This window comes from Tribolium madens, unplaced genomic scaffold (assembly GCF_015345945.1).
Source record: "Tribolium madens isolate multiple individuals breed KSU strain unplaced genomic scaffold, Tmad_KSU_1.1 Scaffold_91;HRSCAF=231;Tcas5.2_LG7, whole genome shotgun sequence".
Classification (NCBI taxonomy): domain Eukaryota; kingdom Metazoa; phylum Arthropoda; class Insecta; order Coleoptera; family Tenebrionidae; genus Tribolium; species Tribolium madens.
Window position 1 is genome coordinate 2176716 of NW_025401063.1, and position 15272 is coordinate 2191987.

General features: G+C 31.1%; 1 protein-coding gene across 2 annotated transcripts in view; it reads right to left on the reverse strand.

The window, feature by feature from the left end:
* The window catches only part of LOC123010982 (lutropin-choriogonadotropic hormone receptor-like), a 35203-nt gene extending 20200 nt beyond the window's left edge, over window positions 1-15003 (reverse strand). For both annotated transcript variants that reach the window (XM_044408216.1, XM_044408215.1), the window contains exons 1-9: window positions 14898-15003; window positions 6887-7048; window positions 6762-6836; window positions 6495-6569; window positions 3425-3502; window positions 3111-3185; window positions 2786-2854; window positions 360-428; window positions 161-235 (exon numbers count right to left, since the gene is read on the reverse strand). In XM_044408216.1, coding sequence (XP_044264151.1) covers window positions 161-235; window positions 360-428; window positions 2786-2854; window positions 3111-3185; window positions 3425-3502; window positions 6495-6569; window positions 6762-6836; window positions 6887-7048; window positions 14898-14905 — 686 coding nt within the window. In that variant the 5' untranslated portion in view covers window positions 14906-15003. The remainder of the gene's footprint in view (window positions 1-160; window positions 236-359; window positions 429-2785; window positions 2855-3110; window positions 3186-3424; window positions 3503-6494; window positions 6570-6761; window positions 6837-6886; window positions 7049-14897) is intronic.
* Window positions 15004-15272: the final 269 nt, after the last annotated feature.

The window sequence follows — 15272 nt, forward strand, 5'->3', positions numbered from 1 at the left end:
ACTTATAATTTTAATTAAAGTTGAAGCCTTGACCTCCTCTTTGATGCGAGTAATCTAGTTAAAAGGGCCGGCGAAGCTACTTCAAGTATTCCTTTATCTCAATAAAGAGCCCACAGGCCTAGTCCCAAAATGACGATAATTTTTTCTAAAAAATACTTACATGTATCGCAAGCTCTCTAATCCGTGGAAAGCCTTCACGTGGAGGTCTTTGAGTCGAGAGTTTCCGCTCAGGCTTCTGAAAATTTGGGTACAAATCGAGTTAGGTGGTAACAAAAGGAGTAAAGCGGAAACTTTTCATTGTGAAATATTTACTTTGAGTAGGTTTGGGGTAAAAATAAACTAAATTCGGTTTGACTCACAAATTGGCGATTTGGGAGCCCGCAAACGCCGCCTCTTCGACGACTTGTAAATCGTTGTGGTTGAGCATCCTGAAATGAGGACATTATCGGTTTTGTTGCTGTTCATTTTTGTGAAAAATTTTGTTAATTATGCGCTTTGAAAATTATGTTGGACTAATCCGATGAAAGCAAATGCTAAAATTAACGTATAATTCGATCTTTCTTTTTACAAACGTTTTCCGTTAAATCTATTTTGCAAGGAATTCTCTCAGGACTTGAGAACGTTCAGTTTTTTGTTATTCGTCTTAGTTTCCCGTTTATTTTCACCTAATTGTGTTTACAAACTGTTTGCTAAATTTAAAACAGCGTAATTTCCACTGAAATGGTGCAAAAAATGTGCTCGTTTTTACAACTTCGTCGTGGTTTTGAATATTTAAGAAACTTTCTCCGAGAAGTAATCAAAAGCATGCTTGTTTTTGCTTTCAATTTAAATAAATAGTATATTGAAACACGAGTAATTGAAGACACAAATTCAAACAGTGTTTGAAAATCTAAAAAACGAGCCACGTAGCGGCGAGTTGAGGAACAAACGATTTGTCATTGTGTGATTTTTTCATGTGTGCAACGGGAAATTCGGAAAACTGATTAAAACATTAAAACAATTCGCTGAATTTAAAACTGCGTAATTTCCACCAAAATGGTGCAAAAATTGTACTGATTTTTTAAATTTTCAGTCATGATTTTGAATCTTTTTAAGAATTCTTTTTGCAAACAACAATCTTTGAAAAGTAATAATAATTATGATTGCACTTTGTTTTTATTTGAAATAAATACTATATTAAAAAACATGAGATACAGAAGCATCCTTCAAGCAGGAGCTTGAGATTCCAAAACGAGCCGCGTAGCGGCGAGTGGAGAAACAAACAATATCTCATTGTGCATAATCATGAAATGAATTTTCAGGATTTTTTTGTGTGCCACCGGAAATTCGGAAAATTGGTAAAAATATTGAAAGTAATTTGCTAAATTTAAAACTGTAATTTTCACTGAAATGTTACAAAAAATTATGCTTTTTTATAAATTCCGTTGTGATTTTAATAATAATTAATTATTTAATTTAAAATATTAAATATTAATAATAATTACACTTGTTTTTTGTTTTTATTTTAAATAAATAGTATATTAAAAAACATAAGATACAAAAACATCCTTCAACCAAGAGTTTGAAATTCCAAAACGAACCGCGTAGCGGCGAGTGGAGAAACAAACAATTTGTCAATGTGAGTAATCTGGAAATGAATTCTCAAAATTTTTCTATGTGCGCCACCGGAAATTCGGAAAATTGGTAAAAATATTAAAAGCATTTTGTTACATTTAAATCTGTGCAATTTCTACTGAAATGGTGCAAGAAATGTGTTGATTTTTTAAAACTTTTGGTCATGATTTTAATTGTTTTTAAGAAATTATTTTTGCAACCAACAATCTTTGAAATATAATAATAGTAATGCTTGTATCTTGTTTTTGTCTTAAATAAATAGTATATTAAGACATGAGTTACAGAGGAAATCATTCAAGCAAGAGTTTTTAAATTTCAAAACGAGCCGCGTAGCGGCGAGTGAAAAACAAGCGATTTGTCATTGTGCTTAATCTGGGAATAAATTTTTAAGATTTTTGTGCACCACCGCATATTTAATATAAATATTGAAAGCAAATTACTAAATTTAAAACTGCCTAATTTCCACTGAAATGATGAAAAAAGTTGTAAAACTTTTAGTTATGATTTTGAATATTTCCAAAAAATTTGCTTCGCAAACAACAATCTTTGAAAAGTAATGAAAATCATGCTTGTTTTTTGCTTTTAATTTAAATAAATAGTATATTAAAACACGAGTAATAGAAGACATTCATTCAAGCAAGAGTTTGAAATTTTGAAACGAGCGGCGTAGCGGCGAGTTGGAAAACAAACGCTTGTCATTGTGCGCAATTTAGAAATGAATATTCTTATATTTTCATAATCCTTATCGGAATTTCGAAAAATTGGTAAAAACATAGAAAGCAATTTACTTCCAGTTACCAACATCATAAAATTTAAAAAAATAAAATAAAAATGGTGGATGCGCCGGGATAGTGAAACGTTCAAATTTATCTTTATTAAAGTAAAATTTGTAGTTGCATAAAACTGTAACACATGTTGAAGCAATATTTTATAGATTACGATTAGTTCTCTTTTTTTTTGATAATTTCATGATTTTCTGCATTCGTGACAAAAATACACAATATGAAATTTATTCAGTTCTAAATTGATTAAACACACAATAATTCCAACTGGGAATTAATTTTTGAGCTTAAAATCGTGATTTTAAAATGTATAACTTGCAATTATCGATTTCAAGCTGAAATTCAGATTTCAAAATTTCAGAAGTCTTTTCTGTGTTTATTTTACTTACAGTTGCTCGGCCTTGACTCTGCTGACTTGGCGAGTGTTGATCCTCTGGATGTGGTTGTGCTCCAAATCTCTGTAAAAAGCACCACCTTTAGGGCGCTAATCTATCGAGTCGTTTGATGCATTTTTAATAGGGTCAACAATGACCCAAGCTCATGAAAAATGAACGCCTCGTGAATATTTGATCAAGTTTGTCCAAGTTTCGTGTAGACGTAATTGATTTTTTGCGCTATTTGGGCACTGTCCTATTCAGATTGATAGCTTTAGCATATGTTTGCGTTCGCGTTTTAATGTAATTCCCCGGATCGATAGCAAATTTCCCCACTTACATCATGTGCAACACCGAGGAAGTGTTCAAACCGTTGAAATTCGGCATTTCCTCCAATCCGGTGTTGACGATCCTCCTGCAAAAACACCGATTTATGCGCTTTAAACTTTGTTATTTATGAAGTTTTTGTGTTGTTTGCGTCGCAATTTGCATGACGTGTGGTTTGGCACCGACAACGTCGAGTGGCAAAGACGTGTGTCTCCTTAATTAATTCATTGCGAGAGTTATATTGATAGTAATTCGCAAGGTAACCGGCAAGGCGGAAATTCGCACAGATTGATCCTAATTATTGTCGTAATTAAATATTTTACTTACAAGAACTTGAGGTTGGGGAGATAGGCGCTGAAAACCTCAGGTTGGATTTTCAGGAGTTTGGGAGCGTGATGGATGTATCTGAAAGATTTGTAATTAAGCTTTATTTACTTACTTTCCGATTTAGTGACTCGCTGCAATGCTTGCAAATTTCGCCAACAAAGCAAGAGTTGGAGCGAGGATGTGTTCTGTCTCCTAATCAGGGTTTGAGTGGTTCTTTGAAGTTGCATAAAATGACAAATTGGCTTTTCACAACATTAGAATTTTTTCCAGACAGAAATATAGCGTTTACCTCACCGCATTTGTTATCGTACGTTAATTAAAGTGAAGTTTTATAATTAGCTGCTTGGGTTGCCTCGTTTAATTAAATTTGTCACATTTTTCTTTTCTCCTAATTAAATTGATATCGGGAAAAGTTTGTAAATACCTCAAGTGGTTCTAATCCCAAAAAGTATTGATAAAAATTTTAAGTTTGGCGACTTTTAGAGCGCATATTTTGTGGATCAGCCTTTATTAATCCGATAAAGAAATCCTGAAATTTTATGTCGCACTAAAATGCAATATCTAAAGGCTTAGACATTATTAAATCTTGTAAAAAAATTCTGTCGTTTTTTAAATCGGTTTAGAAGAAGAATTATAACTTTGTTCATTGAATTTTAGTGAGAAAATTCTGTTAAAATGAAACTTGTGCCGTTTGAGCAATTTTGGTGGATGCGCCGGGTTAGTAAAAGTAAAAAGTTTTCACTTCACTTTTATTCTTATTCTGTTTATAAATTTGTTTCAAACTTGTATCCTTTTACTTATTGAATAAAATTACATTTTATTAAAATTTGAAGGGTATAGTTTGAGTAATTTTGGTGGATGCGCCGGGTTTGTGAAATATTAATTTTTTAAGTTTATTTTTATTTTCATTCTATTTATCATTTTGTGCAAGAATTAAAGCTTTTCTTTTTGAATTTGAGTACAAAAATTACGTTTCATTAATAGATTAGGACGTTGTAAACTTTTTGAGTAATTTTGGTGGAGGCGCCGGGTGATTAAAAATAATTTTTCCAGTTAATTTTTATTTTCATTTTGATCAGAAATTTGTACAAAAATTATTGACTTCATAAATTTCAGTGAAAAATTACGTTTCATTAAATTGTTGAGACACTGTGTAGTTTTGAGTTATTTTGGTGGATGGACAGTGAAAATACATATTTTTTAAGTTTATTTTTGTTTTTTGTTTTTATTCTCTTAATGAATTTATACAAGAATTATAGCTTTACTTATTGAATTCTAGGGAAAAATGACGTTTTAATAAAATCTTGGAACACTGTAAATTTTTTTAGTAATTTTGGTGGATGCGCCGGGTTGTGAAAAAGATTTTTTTGTTTATTTTAATTTCTATTCTTTTAATAAATTTATACAAGAATTGTAGCTTGACTTATTGAATTTCAGAAAAAAATTAAGTTTTATTAAAATTTTAGGACACTGTAATTTTAGTGGATGCGCCGGGGCTGTGAAAATGCATTTTTTTCTGTTTATTTTTATGTTCATTCTGTTAATGAATTTGTATAAAAATTATGTCTTGACTTATTGAATTTCATTGAAAAATTACGTTTCATTATAATATTGAGACACTGTGTAGTTTTGAGTTATTTTGGTGGATGCGTGGGGACTGCAAAAATACATATTTTTAAGTTTATTTTTGTTTTTGTTTTTATTCTGTTAATGAATTTATACAAGAATTATAGCTTTACTTTTTGAATTCTAGTGAAAAATGACGTTTTGTTAAAATCATGGAATAGTGTAAATTTTTGAGTAATTTTGGTGGATGCGTCTGTGAAAAGGATTTTTTTTTGTTTATTTTAATTTTTATTCTTTTAATAAATTTATACAATAATTGTAGCTCGACTTATTGAATTTCAGAAAAAAATACGTTTTACTAAAGTGTTAGGACATTATGTAGTTTTGAGTAATTTTGGTGGATGCGCCGGGTGTGTGAAAATGCATTTTTTTTCATTTATTTTTATCTTCATTCTGTTAATTAATTTCTACAACAATTATAGCTTTACTTATTGTATTTTAGTAGAAAATTACGTTTCATTAAAAGGTTAGGACATTGTAAATTTTGAATAATTTTGGTGGATGCGCCGGGTGATAAAAATACAATTTTTTCCGGTCAATTTTTATTTTCATTCTGTTAAGGAATTTGTACAAAAATTATGTCTTGACTTTATAAAATTCAGTGAAAAAGTACGTTTCATTAAAATGTTGAGACACTGTGTAAATTTTGAGTAATTTTGGTGGATGCGCCGGGTCAGCGAACGCAATTGTTTCCAGTTTATTTTTGTTTTTGTTCAATTAAGGAGATCCTTTCATGTCTATTTTAGTAAAGTCTTAACATATGACGATGAGACAAGCCTGTTTTCCCTTAGGGGAGAAACTACAGAGCGGTAAAAACGTTAACAAAAATAATTCCTGCTTGCTTATGACTGCCAAGAGGATTTCCTCTGTGGTAAGAAACTTGAATGTAAAGGAAACAGGATTAGGTATTTTTTAAAATTCAGTTAATTTTTCAATTGCATGAACAAGGAAATCGATTAAAGCTCCGAAATGTCTTTACCTGCAACACTGTTATTTCAATTTTAATATTCCTTTGAGAAAAAGTGCAATAACGTTGAAATCACAGACAGAAATTCATACTCGCGGTATTATCGCGGCTTAAAATTAATAAACCTTGATTGTTTGACTCGAACAATAATCTTATTTCAGCTTTTTACAAGATTTATGAGTTTAAAATTTGTGTGTTTCGAGTTTTCTAATTAGAAGACAGACTTCGAGTTGAGGTCAGTAAAGCTAATTAGACGTTGTCTGATGTGTCATTAATCAAGACGACACGAATTAGATCTCGTTTCAATCTCCATCAACTTAAAATCCGACCCATCATGCAGGAAATTAATCGTTCTTAATTCAAGCATAAACAAGATAATCAAAAGTCGATGCAATTCGTGCTATTTATAAATCATCCGTTATTGTGTGTCTTAAGAAAAATCAAAAACGGAAAAAGCGTTCGGTAATTATCACTTACATTGTCTGCAATTGCCTCAAGTGCTGAAAAACGCCCGTTTCAAAATAGTAGAAGTTTTCCACGTTGAACAAAGTACTGAAACAGACAATCGAACATTTATACAACCCAATAAAAGACTGTATTTGGGCCGGCAAACAGCTTTATAGTCCAAATCAAAGCCAAGTCTCTCATCAAATCAAGTGCTTCCATTTCAGAGGGACATAAAGATGAAACATTGCAAATAAACCCAAAAATCCCAAATCGATCAATTAGTTTAACAAAACTCACAGATCTCGCAGTGTGCTTGAGTAGGGCCCAAGCGAGTCGCTTTTCAGCACTTCAATCCCGGCGTCCTCGATCACCCTGAAAAGGATTTGTCAATTTCCTCTTTGCAAATTTCCTGGAGGACTCACAGACTGACGAGCTCCTTGTGGAGGTTGTTGGGGACGTCCATGAGGGCCGGGCCGCTGCACCGGCACTTGACCTCCTCGCAGAGACACTCTTTGAGGGCCGGCCCGCTGGCCGGGATGCCCATCATGGGGGCCGCCGGAGGGAGACTCAGCCACAGCCAGAATCTGGAACGTTTGATTTCGGTGAAAAAGCGCAACGATTTGTCTGCTTTTTGCCGAAAGAAATATATTTTAGGAATGTTTGTGCTGTTTAATGTGGACAATAAGAGAGACGTCGCGTTTTTTTGTGGCGAGAGAAATTTCGCAGCGACTTATAAATTATTTTCTTGCGTTTTTTGCATCAGTTTCAAGCTTTCTTGATTTCGAATTTACGCCTAATTGGGCGATTCAGTCCCCGGATTGAATTTTAATCACGAATGAAATACAACAAATTTTTCGCGCTTCGAATCGGTGTTAGTCAACGGGATTATTTCATACGTGTTGTCAGTGGATTTGTAATCAAAAATCGCTGGTGTAATAACGGCTTATTTTTTGTCGGAAAAACTCGATTTGCTGTGATGTGAATTTAATCATTTTTTTCGTCTTACACAGTCAATATTTTTTGCGGCTCGCTTGTTACCAGAGACGGATAAAAAACTGATTTCATTTGAAATTCGGAGTTTCATTTCATCACGCTTGTTTTTTATCTCAAAATTCGGCCAAGACATAACATTTGGCATTTATTTAGTAGCGCCACTAAAGTCCAACCGTCTGTATTTACACTCGGCCCCAAAAAATAATAAAAACGTTTTGCCTTGAATAATTCACGGCGTATGCTTATTTATAACGTCGATTTGGGGCACTTGTAGCCTCCATAAATCCAGATCACATGTCCCAATATGTTTTATTCAATGTCGGGATGACTCGAGGCACGAAAAATTACACCCACATTTTGCATATGAAACGCTTTTTTACCAGAAAAATTAATCGAGGTGAGCGAACTTTTGGCGTAAAATTACAAGGGCGACAGGTGACTTTCTTGATTTATGGGATTGCATTCCACTTTCTGCAACATTTATCTCAAGGAGGGCTAAAGGAAAATTAATGAGAGATGCTGCGAGATTGAGGGAGAAAAAGCCACGTGAGAGGCACTAATTGAATAAAGTGGCTTTACGGCACTAGAACTTAAACGATTCCATTACGAGCAGACGCTCAACTTCCAACATAAATTATTGTTGTAGTGTTGAGAAAAAATAAACTGAACCTGAAAATTTGTCTTTTCAGGTCTTGGAAGAAAAAGTGACACTTAAGGGTCGCAACAGCTTCATTACCACGTAAGTGTCAACAATTTCATTACTGCGCTAGTGTAGCAATTAGTTCATTACTACATTCTAAGTTTACAAGAATTCGTTTTGCAAAAACCAACTTTGTCTTTGTTTCCATGTTTTAAAATGGCAACTAAAAGACTTTTCCGCACTAGTGGTTTAATACTAATAATTAAGGCTCGGATTATATGCCAAATGCATATTTGTTATTAAGAGGTATATCAACAAAATTGTAAGTTTTCTATGCATATCTAATGTTTTTTGATTAAAATAATCCAAATAAAAAATGCATATATTGCATATTTTGGCAACTTGGTGCGTATTTTAGGAAATTGCATATTTGTGCATTCAAATAGATATAAAGTAATCCCTTAGATCATGACCTTCATGAAAAAAATGTTTTTTTTTTTGGTGGGTTGCCAGTTAAAAAAAATTATTGATAATTAATAATTAATAATTTGTAAAACACAAAAACAAAATAATAAAAATTTCGAAATTTTTTATTTTTGATAATAGTTATTTATTCGACGAGTTTGAGTGTAAATCGGACTCTTTATTTGACCGAGTGGATTTTTAAACCACGACTGTAACGAGTGGTTTACCATCCACGAGGTGGAATAAAGCGTCCGATTTACACTCAAACGAGTGGAATACAACATTTTATTCTTCGAATTAGAGTCAACAAGGCTTAAACTTGCTTTAAATCTGTTAAAATAATTTGACGTTTTGTATTGACAAATGCCAAACAGTTGTCAAAACTTCCTTACACGGGAGAAAAACCGTAAATTTTGACAGTGTCGAAGAATAAAACGTTTTTGTAAAACCTTATAATCAATCAATTAGTTTAAAAAAAATACTTTAAGCAAAAAACGTTTAACTTTTTATTGTTCAAAATTTTGCATATCGATGCATATTTAGTATATGTTGGGGCATATTTCTTAATATTTTGTGCATATTTTTGTGAAAATACGTGCATATACCAGGTGAATAAAAAGTATGGAACCAAACAATTTTTGCTTAAACTATTTATTTTTTGAAAAAACTAATTGATGGGTGATAAAGTACTATAAAAATGTGATGATTTAACAAGAATAAATTTTTTCGAAATTTCTTTTTGTTTTTGAGTTCTACAAAAAAAAATATTTTTTTAAATGGCAACCCACTATAAAATCATTTTTCTCATAAAAGCTATACTCTAAAGATTACAACTATCTGATTTATATTTAATTTTTTCAAAAAAAAAATTTCACATAAATTGCAATTTTGACAAAAAAATCGCATAACTCAAAAACAAAACAAAATTTCGTTCTGAAAATACGATCAGATTTTTTATATTACTTTAATTTATATTAATTATTATTTTCTGTAGGCAATATGATTAAAAATAAAACCGCTTGGTTCCATACTTTATATTCACCCTGTATATGAGCATATTTTACGATTTTTTCGTGCATATAATCCGAGCCTTACTAATAATAATAGCAATAGCTTCGCTACCACGTGAGTGTCATAACAGTTTCATTACTGCACTAGTGTAGCAATTATTTTATTATTACATTTAAAGTTTAGAAAGTTTTTTGGAAATTTGTTTTGCGAAACCCACTTTGTTTCCCTGTTTAATAATAGCAGCTAACAGCTTCATAACATAACAATTTCATTACTGCACTAGTGTAGTAATAATGAGTTTATTACTACACTAAAAATGTATAACATTTATAAAGTGTTTAAGAAATTCGTTTTGCAAAAATCAACTTTTTCTTTTTTTGCTCTAGTAATTTAATATCATTAATACACTCCAGAGAAATTAATAAATTATAATGTCTATGTTTATTGCTCTAGTGTTGTAAAACTTGAAAAACTAAGCAAGTAAATGATTTGCAAAGCACTGGAACTGGATTCACGCATTATGTACTTTTTACGGCATTTGAAATGTGTAAAAACTTTTCCGCTCTAGTGAATTATCGCTAATCTGACATCAGAGAGAAACTTTGTTTTTGCTGTAATTGAGGTAATATATGTTGATAACAATGTCTGATTTGTGTCAGATTTATGGCCAGTTTTTAGTTAAGATTTTTTGTGGTTTCGGTGTCGTAAAGGCTTCATTACCGGCCGCCGTTTTAATTTGAGGTGAAAAAGCAAATCGATGAATGCTTATTGTCGAACCATTTCATAAAGCTTCGCAATCAAGGTTAATCCACGTTTTGGAAGTAACCGAGGTGTTTAATAAGCGTACAGTTTGATTTTCTCCTTTTAAAACAAGCCATCAGACAGTTAAATGTTTGTAATTTTTTTAAACGTTATTTCTCTCTGAGGTTATTAAAAATTTGTAATTAGTTTTAAAGCGTTATTTATGTCGTTTGAGGAAGAAATTGAGAGCTTTGATTACGGTTTACGTAAGTTTAATTAAAGTTTGCGATGTTTGAATAAAAACAAGTATCAAGTGACAAATTTTCGTTATGATTATTATTAAGGTAATACGAGTCGTAAAATAAAATAAAAACTTGACGATATACTGTCGCAGATTAAATCCTAAACTTGTTTTTTATTATTCGATATAAAGTTTACTATCAGCCTTAAAAGATTTATTATTTCGACACTTTCAGAAATCAGAAATAGTAAACATCTGCGACGTCAAACTAACATCACTCAAAGACGTGTTGTGTGTTAAAATATTGCACGAAATTTCAATTTTGGCAAAATAGAAAACGTGATTCGAAAGTTGCGAATTTTCACAATCTGCATACTTGGGAAAATTACGCTTTTGTAAGGAGCACAATAGGAGGTTTCCCCACTAAACTTTACGTGAATATTAGTTAAGTCAACTTGCTGTTAATTAAGACGGGGTAGAAATGTTTGGCTTGGGAAAACTCCATTTCTACCACAAGTGTTGAAATTTTTACATTGTGTACTATCTAAAAAAAATCCTGGTTTAATTCCCCCAATAAACTATTGAACCGTTTTCTGAAAATGATCATTTCAGGTCGTAACAAAACCGCGTTATTGACTGTTATCAGCATAGATTGTCATAAATTTACGACATTTGCGCTTTTTATTCGAGAGAATCAAAACTCAAGAGTTGGCCATTTCGTATAATTAATTACTTGTGCCATTATGACGGTCTTGGGGCAAAAAATCTTTTAATAAACTTTAATCAATTAACAGCGACTCATTCTTATACGTCTTTTAATGAAATGTCGAGCGAAATTTTTTCACCCCATTAAGATTAGTTAATTTTCTTGTTTATTGTACACGGAGGGTTAATTCTTTCACGAGTGAAACAATGAATCGAGCGAAATTGCTCATCTTTCACGCGGAAAAGGCGAAATTAATCCTTGGGAAATATCGGAGCGAAAGAATTGGAGTTTGGGTGAAATTCGGTCAAGTTTTGAATCGGGATGTGAAACGGAAATTTAATTATTAATTGGTTTGGAACTTTATTGTCTGGATTTAATTACAGACGGAACAAGTGAGTTACGCGGATTAGGTATAGTGTCAGATTAGAACAATCTACGGAAACACAATATTAGATTACCGTCTGTGATATTCGCAGTGATGGACGTCACCTCATTTTCCAGTCTCAGTTCGCTTAATATCGCAAAAATGCGAAGAAAGCGAGCTGTGATAACAATCATAAAGGTAAAAATACACAAAGGGGCGGTTTGGAGGCGAACGAATGGCAGATTTGTTTAATAAAAATAAATTGAAGAAATTTAGTGCAAAAAATTACACAAAAAATAAAAATTGCAAAACTTCCATAATATGGGTCTTAAGCTGCTGTGAATTTGTGTAATAACGAGTTCTCATCTTTTGTAAATTGATGAAAAAAAGCTAAAATTTAATAGAAGTTAATATTAAATTTCTTCTCATAATTGTTTGTCATTTTGAAATGTTCATTTATTCCTATTATTCACAAAATTAAAAAAAAAACAGCTTTTATTTAAAATTCATGTTGGAAATGTTTATAATAAATGTTTCAATTAGGATTGGGAAACGTCATATCCTAAAAAGTTAAAATAAAATACTGCTGTAGAAGCACTACGTACGAAATTTAAAATTTTTTGGACAAAAACAATAATTTTCAAAATAAGGAAAAAAGGAGGAATACAAAAAAATATTCAAAATATACAAGGTGACTTGGTGTAAATATCGAGTTCTCATATAAGTTTTTTAACAATTTCGTAAGTTGATGAAAAAAGCTAAAATTTAAAAAAATATTCCATCATAACGTTTTGGAATATCTATTTATTTCTATGTATTATTCACAAAAATGAAAAAAAAAGTTTTTATCCAAAACCTATATTAGAAATGTGTATTAAATATTATTAAATATTCATAGTGATTTTGAAATATACGACACTTTAATAAATCTTGAGGGTACCGCAGCTACGAAAAATCCTTTTCTAATGATTGTCCATAAGAAAGGAGAAAATCGTTAGATATGAAAATTTAGTCTGAAAATGTGGGTTTGCATCTGAAAATTTTAATTTTTTGAATCTGAATTTTAATACACTTTTTTGGCAGGTAGCAGTTTAATATTGCTATGTATTTGAAAACACCATGTATACATTTTTTTTTCTATTTTGATAAACAGAAAGTTTTTTTTGATCAGAAAAATTAATTTTCGAAATAAGAAAAAGAGAGGTACAAAAATTTTGCCAATAAAAGCCACAAATAACATTGAACAGAGTTACAATTTAAGATGCAGCTTCCTTGTTTCCTCTTTTAATAGCCTATAGCAAAAAAACTTGCAAAATTATTTTTTCAACCAAAATAAATAGAGTCAAAGTGCACAATTTAAACCCTCATAACTTCGAAATTTTTATAGATATTTTTTTTTAACATTTTTTCCATGTTCCTGGTATCTTACCTTATATGGCATTTTTCTCTGAGGCGCGAGTTCTGGCGCACCCTGTATAGGGTGAATTTATGTAATATCGAGTTTTTTTTTACACTTTCGTAAATTTAAAAAATATTCCTTCACTATGGAAGCGATACGAAAAAAATTGGGTTTTGAAGTATCCATTTATTTCTGTGTATTATTCACAAAACCAAAAAATTTTGTAAGAAAATTTAGTCTGAAAAAGTGGGTTTGCACCTTAAAACTTTAATTTTTTGACACTGAAATTAATTTAAATATTGTCATCTATTTGAAAACACCGTGTATACTTTTTTTTCAATTTTGTTAAATAGAAACTTTTTTCTTGATCAAGAAAAATTTTTCTCGAAATAAGATAAATGACACGAAGAGGACAAAAAGTTATTCAAAATATGCAAAGTGATTTTGAAATGCACATCACTATAAATCTTGAAGGTACCACAACCTACAAAAAATTATCCGTTTCGAATAATAATCCTTGAGAAAAAAAAATAATTTTTTGAGTCTGAATTTGCAATTAATTTTTAGTTTAAATATTAATATGGATTTCAAAAACACCCTGTATACATTTTACTAATTTTGGTAAATTGACTCATTTTTTTTATTTAATCATTAATAAAAATTAACTAATTTCAAAATTAGGCTATTACACAAAAATCACCCAACATTTTTGTACAATTTTCATTTTAATTGGAAAGAGGTTGGGATGCCCTGAGGTAAATTGCCTTCAGTTGTAAAAATTGAAACGAAAATTTGGAAGTTTCCGAAGTCAGAAAAAAGCACAAAGAGGACAAAAAATTATTCAAAATATACAGGCTTATTTGGAAATACGCAACACTATTTATACCTATTAAAACTTGAAAAATTTACAATTTTAGTAATATTTACAACTTTTTGGCGTGTGCCAATTTAATTGTTGTGTTTTTCAAAAACATCCTCTATACATTTTTTTAATTTAGGTAAATTGAGAGACATTTAATTAATAGATTAATAAAAATTTTAACCAATTTCAAAATAAAAAAATCACTAAAAAGAGGTATTTTTGGAGTATGCTGTATATTGCCCTCAAAAATATTCTTTTTTTTACCAAGTTAGGAAAAAATTTATGTTTATTACCCGAGGGTATGGGTACTGTATTTTTGTTGGAATTTAAAATATTTGTACATCATATAAATAACAGCTAATTTTAGCTTAAGCGGTAAATGCAAATTTAAATATTTATGCGATAATTTAATTAACAATTATTTAACAACTCAAAATGCCGAGTTATTGTTTCTGTGCGTTTCACCTTGACACAAGAATTTTAACAGATATTAATTAAATGTGATGTATTTTTTATTGATTTTTTTTATAATCGTGTAGTGTCTTGTTTTTTAAGTGAAAATAAACCAGAAGTACAATACGTGTTATTAGTTGTTATTTTTAGGACGTTGTCTGTAGCCGAAAATAAATTAACCAAGCACTAACTTGAAGCTAATTCGATATTTCAAGTCATTTTCTATTAGAGGTTTAAAGTGCAATCGCAATGAAATAAACCATTCCCTTGGAGGCAGCTTTAAAGTAAATATTTTTCGTGTGAAATATTGTAACTGACAAAGTGAGTGATAAATGAACGATAACAAAGAAAAGAGCGCAACAATTTTACGGCCTGATTAGCATTAAAATTAATTTACTTCCGGCATATGGCAGAGACTATTAAGCCCTAAAAGCAACGTTTTAATCCATTGCAAGTAATTAAGATAACCCTAAAACAACACCATTAATCATTAATTGTGTCAAAATACAAAATCAGTTTTCGACCCAATAATCTTCATAATTCAGGTTTTCCACTTACAGCAACATGCTGGAGTTTTTTCAGAATTTTTTCATCACTGCTGAAACTCGCGGAAACTTTCAAGCTCGCGCCGCGTTTCAGGAGGTGGTGGTGGTTTTCAGGCGCGTTGCTGGAAAACTGCCTCACAACATCAGAGTTGCGTTCAGCGTATGGTCGTGCGCATGATTATCGCCACTATCAATATTTTTAATTTTTTTTTAACAAGATGAAAAATTTTACTTAAATATTTTCACAAATCGAGAAATTTATCCAGAGTGGTGGCAAAAAATAATTTACCCTTTTTGCCAACTGCAGTAATTGGGGTGCCCGCAATGGAGATTAGTTCAAGTCTAATTAAGCTAACACAATCCGCCATGTTAGCGAAATATCCAGCTA